General features: G+C 39.2%; 1 protein-coding gene across 1 annotated transcript; it reads right to left on the bottom strand.

Annotated features, from left to right (window-relative positions):
- Positions 1–178: 178 nt before the first annotated feature.
- thumpd3 (THUMP domain containing 3) lies at positions 179–18,422 on the bottom strand. Its single transcript, XM_053316217.1, has 10 exons — positions 18,312–18,422; positions 17,302–17,634; positions 14,796–14,873; positions 14,290–14,706; positions 13,375–13,505; positions 8,418–8,487; positions 7,919–8,034; positions 7,710–7,814; positions 7,399–7,522; positions 179–643 (listed from the first exon to the last, which is right to left on the bottom strand). Exons 2-10 carry the CDS (start codon positions 17,542–17,544, stop codon positions 446–448), a joined length of 1,482 nt encoding a protein of 493 aa, XP_053172192.1. The 5' UTR covers positions 17,545–17,634; positions 18,312–18,422; the 3' UTR covers positions 179–445.
- Positions 18,423–19,772: the final 1,350 nt, after the last annotated feature.

Here is a 19,772-nt window from a genome sequence, read left to right as displayed (position 1 = left end):
CCTTCCCTTTCCAGCAAGTCAAGAAGATAATATTCCTCCAAATTTATGAAAATATTTTTCAGCGTTTTTGTTTCTACTGAGGTTTTTTCCTCTGAATCTTAAATATGCCACAGACAAAGCAACCTAGTCACTGTAGTGTATTAAATGATTAATATTCACAACAATTGACTTTTGTTTGTATTGAACTTTATTAATCACAACAAATGGTAATGTGCAGTTTCTGCAAAGAGGAAACAGTGGGTGGAGAAAAGAACCATTAAACCGTTGTTGAATGTGAAAATAGCATTTCTCTCTCCAGGTAGCTTCTCAACCAAATGAGAAATACAAAAAAATACATTAAAACTGCTTGGCACACTAAACCAGAGAACCTGAACTTAAAAAAAGGTTAAATCAGCAAAGATAATATAAATAATGTTAATTATTCGGTTAGAACACTGGATGTGAATTAAGAGAGCTCCTTGTCATCCTTGTCATCCCCCTTCTCATGTGTGTTAACTATTCCTCGTGATTCATAGACATCTTCAGGAGTTTGGCCAAACACAGCTCCGGTCCGCTTGAGGAGGTAGACTCCAGCATGTAAACCCCCGACATTGACCCAAACAGTGTGTAACTTCCTCCACAGTCCGCCCATCCTTGAGATAGCCTGGAGAGACAACATAAATCTTGTGAGGGAAACCTAACAAATGAGACATTTGTTTTGTGTAAAATAAGATGTCTGCTTAGACAAATGCAGCTGCTGAGGTCTTTTCCATGATGCTGTGTCTAAACTGAGTTAAACTTGCCTCTCTGATTGTAGAGGGGTTGTTTAGAGATTATTTCAAGATTCAGAAATTGGTTGGAGCAAGATTTTTTACTGGAGGACCACATTAGCTTGTGTAAACATGATGGAGAGTTGTATAAACATAAAAGACACCAGCATTCCCAAATGGTAAAACCACCAACATTTTGTTTGTCCATTTCCAAATAAAGAAAACATAGCAAAACTGAGAGTGCCATTATGGTGGGCTTTTAAAGAAATTGACATATACACTCACCAAGCACTTTATTAGGAACACCTTTGCAATCCAACAAATCTTTTATGAAGCTTACCATATATATTTTCAATGTTTGTTGACATTATCAGAAAGGTGACAGTTCTGCTTAATGTTTATTACTGAGGTTCTAGTGGGTGGTGGTGTACTGGAGTACATTATATTAAAGAATGTTCCTAATACTTTGTCCAAACCCTTTAACATCTATGAGGAAGGCAAAATATATGAAAACATATAATGTGAGATGTGACAGGAGAGCTATGGCGAGGCTGTCAATCTGATCAAATATCAGGATGGTGTATACATCCTTAAACAGTTTAAACACAAATGTAAATAACAGGGCAAGAGACACTAAGTCAAACAGCAGGTAACCACAGAAACAACACCAAGTCTCAATGGTAAGCCTAACTAACCAATGTATAAACGGACTACAATCAAACCTTTTTAAGTTTGTTTTTACTATTTGCTGTCTGGAACACAATCATCCCTTTTCTTTGTAAAGTGGTCGACACACATCACCCTCTGTCTGTGATAAATGCCAGCGCTCCAGGAAAGCTGCTATTTTTAAAAATTCATCCCAACTTCTGTGCCTCAACTTTTTCTGTCTCTATGATGCCTTTGGTGTATGCAATGGGTGTCAAATGACGCAATGCCACAAGATATGGCCAGTGTGTTGCACTTTAGAGTTAATGGTGTTTACAGAGAGCAAGTTAAGTTTACAGAATCATGAAGAAATGAGGCTTTTGTTCACTCTCCTCTGGAATGTGGGCTCAGATAGCCATTTGTCTATATTGTGCTTATAGTTCAAAAAATGATGATGGAACATTAGAACATTTAAAATAAATAATAATAAAAAATAACTGAATTCTTTCTAAATAAAAAATAATAAAAAAATAAGTGCAGTCGTTAATGCAGTCCTTTAACTGAGGCTAAACCTGCAACTCAAGTCACGACATAAATGAATTCTTTTTAGTGAAAAAAAACAACACAAATGCAAATAAATGCAATCACTTAACCTGCCGCTCAAGATCAGAACATAAATAATTGAAAAAAGGAAAAACACTTCTAAGATAAATATAAATAAATAAATAAATGCAGGCAGGAGCTTAAAACTGAATCTCAACAGTTTATGGAGACTTGCTCACTATCATATTGGATGTATTGCCTCCTCAGGCTGCCACTGTCCACAAGCACGTTTTACACGTTGGGGGACCTTCTTCCTCCAAGCCGCGGCCGTCTCTCTTTTAACGGTAGCCAAAGTATTCCCATACAGCCGACTTGGTCCTTTTAAACAGGGGGAAAAGTTCGGGGGGCTCGCCTACATACAGCCTGCAGAGCTACCTGCTTGTAACAGCAGGGAGGAGGGGTACTTTACGCTGCAGCTGCACACGACCTGAGGGACCTCCGCTTTCTCTCTGACCAGACGTCACATAAAAAAAAACCCTGCACGGAAAAGTACCGTGACATACCTTGAAACCGGTAACCGGGGCTTGCCTAATTGCACATATTATATTGTGCAATGATATTGTACAGGTACAGACTGGTAAGAGGTGACTGAGTAGTCTGCCAGTTGGTGATGGTTGGCTGCTGCTGGTTAACAACTTCAAAACAGAACCATACTTATTACATTTATATTATTTTTTAGAAATGACCTGCATGGCAACAGGCTGCATATGCATAGAGTGCAATATTTAGTCTAATCTTGGCATGCCTCCACCTCAAACTTACTGAGGTGTGGAAATAAAAACAGAACCATTGATTTTAAAAGGGTGGAGATCATTCAAAACAGTAAAATTGCCCTTAGGTGAAACATGGCACTTCAATACTGCGCACTGTTTTAGTAGTAACACGAGCCAAAGCATTAGAGGACACTCAAGCAAAAATGCACCCAGCCCCATCAGCAGTTCATCATAATTACAATAGTGCTTTGTTAAGCAGGTACATCTGCCTGTTCTCATTACAGTGTAAACAAACACATATTTTGTACGGTTAACACCTATTTCTATTAATGTACATTGGAATAGGAAAAAAGGATGCACACATTTACCTTTTATAACTTTTTATCACTGATGTAAAGTGACACCTGTTAGGCATGCTGACCTTAATTGAAAAATTCCACAATGCACTTGTACATCCAGCTGGTGTATGTTGGTGAATCTATCTAAACAGGGTCAGAGGTAATCAAAAATGATAGTAATGTAGCCTTAAAGCGGAATACAGAAACACCCTTCAAGAATCTGTATTCCTTCTTGTTTCTGCATCATCGTCAGACTGGGACAAAAATGCGGAAGTGAGAACAGCAGAAGCTTGTAAGATGAGGCTCAACTTGATGTGTATTAAACTGTGTCATAGCTATTCATAAGAAAGCTGTCACTGTACTTCTCACTGTTAGAAGAGACACCAGTCTGCTGTGTCATTCGTAAACATCGCTGATAAACGTCAGAATCACATTGAATAATTACCAGTTAAAATTAAGTTTCAGTCTCACCTCTCTGACTGTCCACAGGTACACTCCCTCTGTCCCTCACTTTCTATGTCTTTCTCTCTCTCTCTGTCTCTCTTTTCAGCAAGTCACTTAAATTAGTGAATAGTAGTAGAATTGAATGTCCCCTAACCCTAACCCTAACCCATCTGCTTCACCAAAGCTGGGAAGCCTTCAACCTGGAAAGCTGGCTGATGGGCATGGATACAGATAATCCAGATGTGGGTCTGACCTGCATCACTGTTTGAGTTAAATTCCAGGAAATCAGCACAAAAGACCATAACTATGTGACCTATGACGCTTTTCCACTACACAGTTCCAGTACTACTCGGCTTGACTCTGCTCGACATGACATTCAACGTGGGCGGGGTCGTCATAGCATGGCTCCGGGAAACTGCAGTGACTTCATTTTATATGTGACACAAAACTCATAAACAATGGAGGACATGGAGGCTGTGGTGTACTTGCTGCTGTATGTGGCTTTCTGTCACACACAAGTATGAATCTGGTGGAATACGCGTCATCTGTCAACAGCTATATTAGTAAGTGTGTTGACAATGTTACCACCACCAGAACAATAACTTTCCACCCTAACCAGAAACCCTGGATGAATGCAGTACGCTACCTGCTGAAAGCCCGGATCTCCATTCAGGTCCGGTGAAGATCTGGCACTCAAGAGCAGAAAGGAGAAAGCTGGTGGCAGGTACAAAGAGGGCACAATCCACTTATGGTCTCAAAATCCAGGGTCACTTCTCCTCAAACCAAAGAGAATGTGGTTGGGCATTAAGAGCATCACCAACTACAACAAAAGGGAGGTAGTGTCCCACAAACCCGTCTCCACCTGATGCCCTAAATTCCTTGCATGTTCGTTTTAAGGAGTCCAACACCACCCCCTCGTCCAGGCTCACACTTCCACCAGGTGAGCTGCCTCTCAGCGTGACAGCAGTAGATATGAGGAGGATCCTGCAGTGGCCCAGACAAGATCCTGGGCAGATACCTCAAGGAATGTGCACACCAACTCTCAGAGGTACTGACAGATAGGCATGGGCCGGTATGAAATTCTGACGGTATGATAACCTTAGGTAAAAATATCACGGTTTCACGGTTTCACGGTATTATGATTACGGCTATAAAATGTGATATTTTGAAATGTCTGTATTTAAAAACAAAAAAAAAGTTTTTTTTCCCATTGAATGGTCTTTTATTTTTAGTAAATATGTATTTAAAATAAATGATAATGAAAAATAACTGAATTATTTCTAAATAATAAAAAAAGTGCAGTCCTTCAACTGAGGCTAAACCTGCAACTCAAGTCACGACATAAATTGATTAGTTTTGTGAGAAAAAAAACAAAATGCAAATAAATGCAATCACTGAACCTGTGGCTCAAGATATCAGAACATAAATAATTGAAAAAAGTAAAAACACTTCTAAGATAAATATAAATAAATAAATGCAGCAGGAGCTTAAAACTGAATCAACAGTTTTTGGAGACTTGCTCACTATAGGATGTATTTCCTCCTCGCGCTGCTACTGTCCGGGACCTTCTTCCTCCAAGACGCGGCCGTCTGTCTTTTTACGGTAGCCGTAGTATAAATACAGCCGACTTGGTCCTTTTAGACGGGGGGAAAGTTCGGGGGGCTCGCCTCCTTCAGCCATCATACAGCCTGCAGAGCTACCTGCTTGTGACAGCAACCGGAGTACGGGAGGGGTTGTCTTTACGCTGCAGCTGCACACGACCAGGGACCTCCACTCTCTCTCTGACCAGACGTCACATTAAAAAAAAACCTGCTCATACCGCAGGAACGGTATGACGGAAATTTTTAGTGGTTTTGAAACCGTGACTTTTTCATACCGTGGTATACCTTGAAACCGGTAACCGGCCCATGCCTACTGACAGACATACTCAACACCTCACTGTCCCTTTGTCGCAACTGTCACAGCCTGCCTGAAGACTTCTACCACCATCCCTGTTTCTAAATGCTCCACAGTTTCATACCTGAATGATTACCACCCAGCCCTCAAACACTGGTGAACAAGTTATCAGCACTCGGAGTAAGATCAACATATATACAACTGGGTTCTGGACTTCTTAACAAACAACCCCCAGACATATCTGGGGGTGTGCATAGCCACCAAATTCACCTGGAGCTGCTACACAGCCAGCATAGTTAAAAAGGCCCACCAATGCCTCTACTTCTTGAGGAGGCTGAAGTAGGCAGGACTGAACACCACAATCCTCACCTCCTTCTACAGGTGTGTGGTGGAGAGCATCATCACCTCCTGCATCACTGTGTGGTATGGCAACTGCACAGCCGCAGAGAAGGGAGCACTACAACGGGTGGTTAAGTTGGCACAGGGAACCACTGGCTGCAGCCTGCCCACCATTGCAGACATCTACATCAAAATATTCAGGGATAAGGCCTCCTGCATCATGAGAGACTCCACCCACCCTGCACATGAACTGTTTGCCCCCTTTCCCTCAGGCAGGAGGTTGCATAGCATCTGGGCAAGAACCACCAGGCTGAAGAACAGCTTCTTCCCAAATGCTGTAAGACTGATGAACTCCACCACACTGCCTTGTTGTATCATCACATACACAATGAGCTGCTGTAATGTGAAGATTTTCTGACCGTACACTGCACTGCTCACCTCTATTTTAATTTGTTCTTATTTTATTTATTTTTATTATAGATGTTCTTTATTTTATCATATATTTGTGTATATGTATGTACGTAGATATTTTGTATATGTTTATATGTATGTTTATTAGGGATATTTACTTAAAAATGTAATATTGGGAAGTATTGGTTTTTATAACCAATGTTTGTTCTGTAGGCTTCAGCATTTCCAAGCCTGCATGAACGCAGCATGGCACATTTACTGGTGTGCGCTTGACTTTTAACAACAACAACAACAACAACAACAACAAGCTACACTCGTGGGTCACTAACCGTGGCTAACAAGCTTGCTCGCCGGGTGCATGAAGTAATATCTGTGGTTTGGAACTATTTCCAAGTGTGTCCTGCGAATAGAAAATCTTCAATTTGCAATGACTGCAAAGCAGCATAATAAATATGGCAGTGCCATATTGGCACTTTTTTCCATAACTTAAGTTGAAGTTGTTCTCTTATTTTGCACAGACAGTGTTTACATTTGGAAAGCCATGTTGCATTTATGTATGCATCCAGCGGGGCATCACAATAAAATTAGGATAATGTCTTAATTACACAATAGGAGATATGTTATGTTCTTACCTAACAGTTTTGGTGTAAAGAGCCTGCATATATTGGTATCGGGTGATATCGGAATCGTAAATTAAGAGTTGGACAATGTCGGAATATCGGATATCGGCAGTAATGAGTCTCAAATACCATTAATTTGAATGAGGAAAGTCTAACGCAGACAATGCCAGTAAAAAAAAAACTTAGGTTAATCCAGCCAAAAAGTTGAACCAGGCTTAATTTCAACTACAACGTAATGCAATGTCATCCGGCAAGGTGCTGCACTGGCTAATTGCATACATGCAAGTGCACATTGCTGGTGGATTACTTTTTAACAGATTTGGCATCAAATTCACAGATCCATTACTCAAATGGGAGTTCCTACATCGTATTTCATGTCACTCTGTTAGATGGAGCAACACAAACCCATAAACACAGCCCCTGGCATTGTTTCAATGCAGGACAGCTTTCAGTCTTCAGTCCCTCCTCATAAATTATGTTGTCTGCCAACAAGTGTAAATATAACGTGTGCAAGCATGAATTGTTAGCAATGGCAGGAAAGGACTGATACTGTCACTTATTTCAAAGTTCTCATGGAATTGTAGTTTCCTGAAAATCTTCAGTAATGTCTTAGCTGAAAGATTGGACACAATTACGGTACCTTTGTAAAGCATTTCTTGTCCTGTGTCAACAGAACAGCCTTTCCTGAGCCTGGTCTGCACACACGGGCCATTTCTCTCAGACAGGAGGGGTAGAGGTCCCAATTCTTCTTCCTGGAGCCCATTCTTCAAGAAAACAAAAGATGACATCTCATGTTCTTTATGTTAACACATCTGTAACCAACAGATGAAGCTTCAAATTCAGGTAGACTCAACTTTGGCTGGGCTTTAATATCATTATCAACAATATTAACTTATTCAGTATGACCTATAGGTAGTTTCTAATTACTCATGTACACCACTGTTATGGTACCTCTTCCCAAAGGGCATGTCAGTGATGATAATGTCAACAGAGCTGGTCTTTATGGGTAAATTGCACAGATCCCACTGCACCGTGTCAATGGGTAATCCAGATACACTGTTTAAAGACAAAAAACATGATGGTGATCATAATTTACACATAAATGTATCCCAACAAATCTTCTTAAAATTCTATTAAGGTGTTCAGCTGTTCATGCTCACCTGCCCATTTCCGCCCTCCTTTTCTGAATGTGACGTGTATTATTGACTGTGCGATTAACTGCCATGTCATTGTTGTCACCGGCAATGTAGAATGAACTAGGAAATTCGATAGCGCCCTGGTGAAGAAAACCATGAAACAATTAGTAGTCTGTGGTTTTGTTATTATTTAAAGCCCTCCTCCTGTAATCTCATAAACCAAGGATTCAAACATGTGTTAACTAAGGACATAACCAGATGTGACCAACAGTTAAATCCAAGCTACAAAGGTTTGATTATAAACCAAAAAAGATTGATGATAAGGAAGCTTATATGTTCCTGATCTGAAGATTGCAAATAACAAGCAGAGGTCTCTGCAAACCCACAAGGTAGCTGATCTTTTGAAACTTGCATGCATCAATCTGTATTTCACCCATGGAGGCCGATGTGATGACACTAAATAAACTGTGAACAAATCATGACCGGACAGACAGTGAGTCCGCGCACAGAAGTTGAGTCTTACCTCCAATGGTATCGTTCCAGTTCCACACATTGGATCAAGTATAATATCTGACGCCTGCGGTTTACACAGCCTGTCAAATGACAATAAGGTATAGATATTAATGGTAAATGTATGTACTTGAATGGATGTAGAAGGTTTAAATCAAGTCAGCTGCACTCTGAAAAAGCTTTTTCGGTTCTTCAAAAGAACTTTTAACTTTAAAATAACTTTTTTTCTACCAAAGTAAGGCAAAGCAAATTACATTTTTGCATTTTATTCAGCCATACACACACACAGCAACCAATACTGCAATTTAAGGATGACCTGCTCTGCCTCCTGAGCAACAGTCCCCTCAAATATATACAGTATATGACACCAATGCAAGATTAAATATTGTACAGTTATATTTATTATTTTATATAGACATATATATTATTATATACACTCCTTTTATACATGTTAATGCACAAGTGAATATTGCACTTACATGTGTCTCAATGCACTATTAAAATAATTGCACATGCTGATTGTTTCTGCTGTATGAACCATAAAGCACCGTCTTATCAAAACCATGTTTAAAACTATTTACAGTTTTAAAAGTGATAATTATAATACACCACAAGCCTTAGTTCTGGACCCTTTGCTACTCTGCTTCATACAAACATCTGGCTTATCACCAGTGTGATCAATATACCCTTTATAAACATCAGTTATATTTCTGTATCTGTGTGGTTTCAATAATCGCATAAACAGTTATTCTAGAAGAAATACACATTTTAGATGAAACATAGGTATCAAATAGGTCTCAAAACTGAATTTAATATGTGGGCAAATCTTGTATTCAGCAGTCCGAATGCACACTATTTACAACCCATACTCAACAGTAAATACTTTGATCACTTCTCTGTGACAGGCTTACAGTATAATTTAGAGATCATTTAAAACATTAACACAGAAAAAAGCATTTTAAGTAACCACATCTTAGTAATTTACAAAATGTGCTTGTTGTCAGGGATGTTAGCACAGCTGTGATTTTGTTTTGTTATGACTTAAAACAGGTATGTCACATTCCATAAAGGCAGTGTGGCTGCAGGTTTTTGTTCCAACCAATAAAGAGCACATGACCATTTCTGGAATCAGTTTGACAAGCCTGCCTTAAAACAAACATTGTGTGACTTGTAAATTAATCTCAACAGGGAAGAGTTTTTCTTGGCAAAGATGCAAGATATATGTTTCTACTCATTCAGGGAAAACAAGTCATCCTTGCCTTGGTGTCAATTTAGTCATGGAATAAATTTTGTCCAGCTCAAAAAACAGCTAAATAGGACAACAGTACAACTCAGGCCTGGACCGTAAAAAACGGTATATAAGTTGCACCTTAAACACGATTTTTTTCATTGAAATGAGGAGTGCGTCTTATATACCGGTGTGTCCTATTCACCAGTAAAATACAGCGAGAGGTTGGATCTGGATATGATTAAAGGCATGTCAAAAGGCATCCACACTAATGAAGTATAACGTCCAATAAACAGCACCTGTAAAGCATGTGTGTGCCCTAGCTGTGTCTGCAGCTAATTCAAATAGATAGGCTGATTGATATACTCCCCTCGCAAGGAGTAGTCCTAATCCAATGCTAGACAGTTAACAGACCATTGTAGTTCTCAAAGGCTGCGTTCACACTGAAAGCCAAAATCCAATTTTTAGCTAATCTAGATTGGAACCAGATGACTCTTATGAAGTCTGAACAGTCATGAATCACATGAGATCCGATTTGCAAACCAGATTGAAACCACCTTTGGGAGGTAGTTTCAAATCTCATTTGGACAGATGTGCCTAAGTCTGAACAGCTCCAAACACTCATATCGGATTTGACTGTCCGTGATGCAAACCGGAGTGCGCTGCGTTAGTAGATCAGCTTGCACATTTATTGCAGGTGATGTCAAGTTTGCACACGTTTTTACACACGCAAACCTAAGAGAATACTCTGCTCTGCAACTGTTGCTTTCGAAATAACCAAAAGGGGGCACTGCCGTGCATGAAATTATGTTAATACTCAAACAAAAGGAAGAACAATTGATGAGCTGTTACTGCTGTGTGTAGGATGGGAAAATAAAAAATAAAAGGAGGGGTTCACCAGCGAGTGTGTTTCAGAATTTACAGACCAAACTGACCCGCATAACGACACACAGTATGAGCACAGATCTGAAGAATAAAAGATTCACTAACTTTGTTGTTTTTCCACTGGATGGAACAGAGGATGATGCTTTGTTTGATTCTGGGACTGACACAGAGGCAGAGGACAATGCGCTTGGTGAGACTTACTGCGACTTGGGCACAATATTTGCGCACAGCGACAGCTCTGATGAAGAGTTTTTGGGACTCGAGTAAGCACACAGGTACACACTGTATCAAATATGTAAAGTTACTGGGTAATTTTAAAATAACTTAATTGAAACTCATAGCCTAATCTGAACCAGGTCTGACCTGTCCAGTTCAGTTAAGTAAATCATTACCAGACAATTAACCATTAACCCGACTCACTGTTTCAGGTGTAATATTTGTGTTTTGATTGTGTTTCTAATAAAAGTAAACTGAAAAAGTTTTGGAGTATAAACATATGTGTTTATAAATGAATGACTACTGGTTCATTCAAATAAACCAGTCTTTAATAGAGAAGTGTTTTTCCCAGCATGGCACCCCCCAAAATAGACTGTGTCTTATACATCAGTTTTTTTTAAATTTATTGGGGTATTGCTACCAAAATGTAGGGCGTCAAGACCAAAACCTATGGTGCAATAAAAATAAGTGGTAATTACATTGTATGAAGATGGTATACAATAATAATATAGTGTATTGAGAAACAGTACAGTGTTTATTAAAACTGTGCACTGAATGTCTGACTTTTCCATAAAATGCTGTCTGATTGATGAATTATTGCTATTGTTTTATTTTAATAATAAAATGAAGTCAATAAATGGGCCAGGGGTGATCAAAATTAATCTGAACAAGTTTCAACACCAATGCAATTGGCAGCATCTGTGTCTGAGATCATAAGAGCGGCCACAAAAATGACTTAAAACACGTTTGTCTGCAACATCAGAATTTCCTGATTTGTCTGTCGGCTTACAGGAAAGTGTGTGTGTGTGTAATGTTGATCATTCATAGTTATGTTCGTTACGCAATGGAAGAAATAAATTGATGATGAGTGTAAACAAAAACAAAGCGTCTCCTGACGTCTCTACAGCAGAAATAGAATTTGTCAAGCTGCCAAATATCAGTGACTGACTGATCATTCTTATAAAAAGCTGCCGGAGAAAATAATTTTTTTAAATTAAAAAACTTAAAAAACAACGTGAATTAATACTTACACTGTACAGTGTTTAGCTGCGTGTGCTTATCACATTATCAACAGTTATTGTTAGCTAATGTTAGCTGTTAATGTTTATGTTACACATATATTTGTGGGAGTGGGAGAAATCTTGCGATACTGTTGATGACCAGCGTGGTGATGGAGACTCTGGCAAATGTTGAGTCTGTATATTTGTTGCATGGTGTGCAGTTTTAAATGAGACAACCAACCCTGCCATGTGGAAGACTATCAAGGAAGCCGAGCTCACAACTAATACCCCACTGTCATACATCCTTCAGCTACAAAACCACCTACCATCATAAACCCCTCATGATCCTATGACCGCCCCCCCCCCCCCCCACACACACACTGCACACACAAAACAAACATACACCCACATGAATCTACAAGTAAATTAAAGTAAAATAAAGTAAAAAAATGAAATAAATTACTTCATTCTTTCCTTTTCTTTTATTCCTACTTTCCTTCTCTTTTCTCCTTCTTTCCCTTATTTACTCCCCCCTCACCCCCCCCCCCCCCCCCCAAAAAAAAAAAAATCATCCCTCTGTCCTCTTATCTATCTCTCCCTATCTCTCTCCTCCTACCTTGCTCCACATACGCCCTCCTTCTGCCAGAGTCCTGCCCCTCTTGCCGTCCACCAAGCTCCACTAGAGCTATTCCTCCAGGCTCAAGACAAAGTATCGTATCGTATCGTTTAAATGAGGCAATTGGCACTATTTTTTAAGGGTACAACAGTCAGTTCCAAACAGGGCATGCGAAATGGACCGTGTGAGTAGTTTATTTTAGAAGCAACATTACTGCCACACTTTGGGGTATCCAAGGCATTGGCTGTTTGGCTGTGGCATAAAATTCCTGTTCTGTCTGACAACTGCGCTGTTTTTTTGGCTATTATGCATATATGCATATATTATGCATTCACACCAGATCCAGCTATTTGAAAAAAACACCTCCCATTCAGTTGAAGCACACTTGGGCTGCTGAAATGTTGACCGTATGGAGTGCAGCAAAAAAACAAACAAACAATAAAAAAAAACACAATCGAAGATATTGAACCAGAATCAACTTTTGCTAAAACACAATCTGATGTCACATGGCAGTGGCCAATCACATAATCCAGCAATCAGACCAAAGACACCCACGAGAAGAAGAACCTTTTTTACCGTCAAGCAGAGCTGTACAACCCTGCCATTAGGAAATACATGATATTACGGGGGTGGACATTTCTCCTCCTTTGATATTGTTAAAGTTAGGCTTTGCTGCTCGCTTCCCGACTCATTTTTAAAAAGATGAGAAAAAACAGACAGTGCAAGTTAGCTGACAGCTTGAGAAAAAGAGCAGCAGTAATCATGTGAGCTAGAGAATGACTGAAAAGAGGGAGTGACTCAGAGAAAATAAATCATAATTTTTTTATTGTTGTCCCCTTTCATCGTGTGGTTGTGTCTATTTGTGTAACTGGGACTAAGCAATAAGCAGTCTTAAGCAAATGACAAAATGTTTATGTACCTCGAACCCTCACAGCTACACACAAATTCAAAGAATAATTTGAGAAAGATAACTGAGATCACATGGTGTATGCAGTAAAAAGGGTAAAAAAAAAAGAGGAGTTACCTGAGCATGCCATAGCACAGGGTAGGCCGAAGAGTGGTGGGTCCAAAGTGACTGATATTTCTCTTGTGAAGACTCTCCTCAGTGAGTGCGATGCCAAACACCACCTCCTGATTGTGTATGTTTAGTAAGACCTACAGTACAGGGACATTCAAAACATGATTATACATATAATGTTTTATATAAAGCAGAAATGTCAGACAACAAAATGTTTTAACCCAAAATGATCTGGATACAAATAAGTTACTTTTGTTACATATTTTTGAGTTCTGGGCTCTTGAACAAGCAATTTGAAGATGTCAACTTGAGGTCTAAAATTAATAAATTATTAAATAAATAAATGATTATTATTAAAATAATAAATTGCCATTATTTTTACTATTTTTGACATTTAATACAGTCAATAAAGGACTAATTGAGAAAATAATCAGCAAATTGCTTGATAATGAAAATAATTGTTCATCGCAACCTTGATTTTATTGTTCAATATCTTCAGTACACTGAAACTTGAAAACATGAGCAATTAACTTAATATTAAAACAATGCATTTGAATACCTGATAAAACAAGAATTGGTACTAGAACTATGAACTAAATGTCTTTGAATTTGCTTCAGACAAAAGCACAAATGTGATGTAATGACAAACTACATTTTAGTAGTCAAACTACACACACCAGTTCACTGTGATCATATCACTGTGATACAATGCTGAAGCCAAATGTGGCATTTTTTAAACTTGTTGCATTGTGTTAGCGGCGGTTAATCTTCATGGGAAACGGTAACTGAAGGAGCTGTTATTGTTTCTTTTGTTACTCATAAACTAAGCATTACGTTACACTCTGCAAATTTATCTCGTTTTTTTTGGCTCGTATAATGTTATTCACTTTGTGTCAGTCCAGTGTGAACAAGTGTGCATACCTCAATGTCAAACTTTGTCATGTCTGCTTTCCACTGAAAGAATTCTTGTACGGCCCCACCAAAGTCTCTGGCTGCCTCATTAGAGGAAAAGCTGTGTTTGTCACCGGCTCTGTTGCACGTCACACGAAACTTGAGTACTTTGGCTTTGGGTGCCGCATCCTCTGAGTCCTGCGTGCTGCCTTCTATGTCAGGTGTGTTCTCCGGCTTCGTTTGGTCTTCAGCGGCCTCAGGTAGCTCTTGCTGCTCAGTGTCAGCCACGGTTGCGTCTGTGGTCTCGCTGTTAGGTTTTACTTTGTTGCCATTTCCTCTCCGATGGGCTTTTCTCTTCTTAAGGGTGCGGTTTAGTTTCCAGACCTCTAGGGCATTAGTCCAGGGGAGTTTGGAGGCAAGCTCCTGCAGCTCCGCCAAAGTCTCCTCCTGTATAAAACACAGTGATTGTGACCCTGATAACAATGCATACTGTATGTGTTTAACATCAGCTACAACAGAGTAAAGCTGACTGTTACCTTTGAGTCTTTGAACTGGTAATGATCATATTCCTCAACCACAACAAACAGGTTGTCCACAGACCTCAGAAGATGAACCTGCAGAGAAAGACAGACAGACATAGACAAGTCATATTAGAGCTGCAACGATCAGTCGATGATCTATTAATTATTCATAACCTATTTTGATCATTGTTTAATCGATTGTAAGTTATTCTTTAAAGAATAAAGTTACATTGCTGTTCACAACTCTAGTATCTATAATATAATACAGTGCTAAGGCTGGGCGATTATGTCAAAAATCAAAATCACGATTAAAGGTAGAATATGTAGAATGAGCAGAACAACGCCATCTAATGTCTCGAGATCGTAGTCGCAACAACCAAAAAGTAATTCCAGCAGTCGGGTTGCCAGGTCCGATGCCGGATTTTATTTTAGCTCTAACTCTGTAAATATACCACTTTATCCAACCTTTTTAGGCGAGAAAGTAGCCCTTTAGATCCACAATGTGACGCAAATTTGTCCAAATAACATCTGCTTAAAGTTTTGTTCCTGCGAATTCGGAGCCACTCAAGTTAGCCGTAGCGAGTAACGCACTTCCGGTCATTTTCACAAAATAAAACACCCGTTGCCTTTTATTATTAAGAAAACCATAACGATAGAGTTGGTGCTTTTATTTTGAAAACAGGAAGCGAACATACCCTCGCCGTAACTGACTTGAAACCACCGAGGTACATTACATTGTAACATGCCAGTGGGAGTAGCAGCAATGTCTCTGCATGTACTTCCTAATCCTAAACACCGATTGGCTTGTGTGTGGTGTCGTCAGAAGCAGAAGAGGCTCACGGTCGTAAACATCTAGTCACGTGTAGTCTGAGATGGACGCGCAGGTCAGGAAATGACGTAAACGGACCGTATATGGTTTGTTATTTGTGTTATTACATTACGTGTTGGACTAAATACATGGACATATTGAGGAAAATATTCCGGTTTTATGGAAACGGATTTCATATTTCACAAGAATGGATACTTGGCGAGCTGTACATAAAGTCCTGTGTCATAAGATGATCGTTGTGGATAAAGGGAAGACTTTGAAGGTATGTAGGCATTATAGCTTTTCTCACTTAGCTGAGTGGCTAGCCAAGCTAATCGCTAATACTATTACGGCTGTGAGCAACCATATAAGTCGTGAGTGGTCTTGAATGAATCAGAACAATCTAAGCTTTCCAACAATGTACGGCATGAGTATATATGTTTAAGGGTTGGTGTTTAAAACATTCAGAAGAACGTGTGGCTACCTCCTAACATCCGTTCCGTCCCGTGAACGGAACAGCGTACGTTAAGAGGTTAATGATCAAATATCAAAATCCGAATAGCGTCAGAAAGTCAACCCACTCTCCACATTTCCATTGCTACCGTTTTGATACTTCATGGTACACAAACAAATAGCATCTCATATGAAAGCTAAGACCCTGGCGAGTTCAACAGTACCACTATTATTGCGCTAAAAACTCAGTGAACCAGCAGCATACAAAGGTAAACAACCACTTATTTACAGCGACTAACAGATATTCTGTCTTACCTTCGAAGTTTTGTGATGAAAAGTTGTACTTGAGAGCAAAAAACGCTGGTTTTAGTAAGTCCAACACGGCTGTGTTTGTTTACAACTCCATTTCACCCAGTGCCAGCCTACAGTAGCTGCGCCGGTGTTGTATCGAGATGAGTTTCCCCGTCCCCAGCGCGCTTCCTTCGCCGTTCGGGCCATTTCGGACGGGGGCGGGACTAGGGGAAACTCATCTCGATACAACACCGGAACAACAGACAACCCTGGCAACCCGCAATTCCGGCCGTCAAAAATTTTTAAAAATATTAATTCAGACTAAATATTTTTTTTTTATGGAAAAGCAATACTTTCATTCTGTACCCCTCAAAACGCCCCGTGGCTGTATTTTTTTTTTTTTTTAAATATAGCTTTTAATAAATATTCTACATATTCAACCTTTAATTGAACTTTTAACAATTTCTTTGAACTTTGAAAAGATCATAGTTTGGATTAAAATGATCACTGGAGACAAGTTTTCAAATTCCTTAAAGATACGCAACCTTTACTGTCATGGCAACAGTGAACATTTTCTGATTTGTTTAGTCCGCTATGACAATAAACGGAATGTCTTTGGGTTGTGGACTCTTGGTTCAGACAAAACATTTGAAGGCATCATCTTGGGCTTTGGGAAGCAGTGATAGACATTTTCCACCAAGTTATAAACCCAACAACAAATCACTTACTAGAGATGATTGACAGATTAATCAGTAATAAAAATAATAGTTAGTTATAGCCCTAAGTCAGACAGATTTTAGATGCTTTGGAAGAGTTTCTGTGCATGCACCTGTTTTTATAGTATATCACTACTGGGCTCCATATAAACAGTAATAGAAACTACTATTGTTCAGTGTCAAAGTTTCCTCTGTAAATAATGCAATTTAACATTTAGAAACACTCATGCATTTTCTCTAGATCTCATCTTACCTGGAAAAGCTTGTCAGTAGTTATTGGAAAGTATATACGACCACGATCTTTGCTGATCCTCACATCGACCCCAATCTTCTCCTTGACCTCCTCTGCAGCAGTGTGTTCAAACCCTGTTGGCACAGTTGCCCCAATGGTGACAGTGATGATGGCTCCACCAGTGGCATCAGTCTCAGTGGAGGAATTATCGGACAGATTTGTCTCAGGATGCTGCTCTGCAGCTCCATCTCCCTGTGAAGACATGTCTGTGGGCTGCCTGCTTCTCACTTGACACACGAGGTGTAACTGAGTAATATGTGGGTGACAGCTGGTGCCAGTGGGTCACATGTAAGCCTTGAAGAGAGACAATTTAAGAGTGAGCATTCAAACTAGGGTTGGCCAATATATCGATATTGTGCCAATATCAGTATATCATTATATTGGATCGTGGTAGGGCATAAGTGTTGTTATTTCCTGGTTTGGTTTTAAAGGCTGAATTACAGCAAATTGATGTAATATTCTGAAGGGTTCTAGCTTTTAAATGATTTGTCTTCACACGCATCACATATATCCACATAGCTGATTATTTATCAAAAACGTAATTGTGTAAATATTTTGTGACAGCACAAATAGCCATCCCTGCAGTACTGTCGCAATATCGTTTTAGTATTAGATACAAAATATCAGCATGGTATTGTGTCTATGTTGCCCAGTCCTGTCAATACCGCACGTTGTTAAAACCTGGAATAGAGGAACTGGTGAGGGAACACAATATATCAAATAACAGCTTCCATGTTAACACGAGTTTTCGTACTAACTCGTGTCAACATGGAAGCTGATCATTTGAACACTGTAAATAAATATAATACTAATGCTGAAGGGGTCAGCGTTAAGTTAGGTTAGCTGGCTAACGTTAGCTTCTAAAGGCTAAAAAAAAAGTTGTTACGAAGAAATACCAAGGAAGACACCGTTATTTATTTTACATGAAGCTCTTGTTACATCATTATAGTGTGTTTATGTTATAAGCCCACCGGTTGAACTGTCGAAGCTGAAGTCAATCTTGTGAAGGTTTAGTTGGTTTCACTAAACTTGCTAACTGGATACGGACCAATCTGTCAGACACGCGGTGACGCTTCTTTCCGCCGACCAGAAATAACACGAGGACTGTCGGCTGTGACCCTTCAGAATAAAACCCCGTATCCACACAAATCTAGACTGACCACAAAGACCAAGACACTGTGGTGACACTTTGGATAAACGACGTCCCTGAAGGTCTGCAATGCGATGTGAACAATATCTGCAGATAAATATGAATGTCTGTTTATAAAGGAAGTTAAAAGGAATTTGTATCTTTGATTTAAATATTTATATACATCTTTATGACTCTGGCTGTAGTAAGCCTGTTAAATTAGATGAGGTGCCAGATATGGTCTACCACTCTAGTCAAGAAAAAGTTCAATTTTGTTGTTTTTCCTATAAGAAATCAGATGCTATAATATTTAAATAGCCTACTTATTCACGCTACAACTATTTTAAATCTGAAATGATTTGTTTTATTCTGAAGGCTAGGCAACCAAACAGGAAATTGTTGCTAACTCAACTCATCTTGCACTGGATGACATGTGTCCTCATTCATTTTCATTGGCTATTACTTCCGGGTACGTCTTTACCACAATTCATCGACAGAGGGCGTCATGATATAATTTTTGAGCAGAGTGGAACAAAACCATTCACTCAACATGTAAACAACAAATTACAGAGAGGCTGAATAAATGAAGTAGTGCATGAAAAGAGAGAGGCAGTGTGCAGTATTGTTTTGAACACTATTCAACCCCACACTGGAGGGTTAAGAGGGGTGGGTGTGGATAGAGAAACAATGGAGCATCACCATCCCCTTTTCCTTATATGTCTGTCTGTAATTATTGGGTATGGGTTGTTATTCACATTTAACCAATGATTGTATTTCATTGTGTGGACATAGGGTTGACAGAGCTACCCTCACTTTTTGCTTGATATCATTTCCCCCCTGATGTTTCTGTTTATTACAAAAATAACATAAGTAAGGTGAAACTCCACTTCAGTTAAACTTATATCACACTAGTCAACCATAGGATCAATACAAGGCCAAATTTCAGTCTTTTAGTGGGTACAATATCGGTAGTGGGGATTAGAGTAACTGTCTTCCCCTCTGTGACACATCTCCTTGTATGATAATTGCACCTCTGTACAGGAAATAACAGTTTAAACTTCATGTGGGTGCTAAATATCATTTTCTGTCCATCAACAAACACCAGAAATTTGAAAATAAAACTGTTCTTCTTATTCTTTTTTTAAACCGGTTTCGTTATTCACTCTGGTTAAGTTTATTTGTATATCACCCAATCCTGATTACAAGACAATGAAGTTCCTTGCAGTACTTCACTTGAAAGGAAACAATTACCCATACATACCATAGCTTGCATCTCCACACTCCATACAGTATGTTTTTTGAA

The sequence above is a fragment of the Scomber japonicus genome, chromosome 3 (assembly GCF_027409825.1).
Source record: "Scomber japonicus isolate fScoJap1 chromosome 3, fScoJap1.pri, whole genome shotgun sequence".
NCBI lineage: Eukaryota > Metazoa > Chordata > Actinopteri > Scombriformes > Scombridae > Scomber > Scomber japonicus.
The sequence above is the reverse complement of the archived record's forward strand: the minus strand, read 5'-3'. Positions and strand labels throughout refer to the sequence as shown.

Bases quoted from the DNA above. Each gene is read 5' to 3' on its own strand.
- thumpd3 (XM_053316217.1), bottom strand. From the start codon at position 17,544: ATGTCTTCACAGGGAGATGGAGCTGCAGAGCAGCATCCTGAGACAAAT. The intron at 13,506-14,289 runs GTATGCACACTT...CCTGTACTGTAG, and splicing joins TGACAAAGTTTGACATTGAG to GTCTTACTAAACATACACAA. The intron at 8,488-13,374 runs GTAACTCCTCTT...GTCATTTGACAG, and splicing joins CTGTGCTATGGCATGCTCAG to GCTGTGTAAACCGCAGGCGT.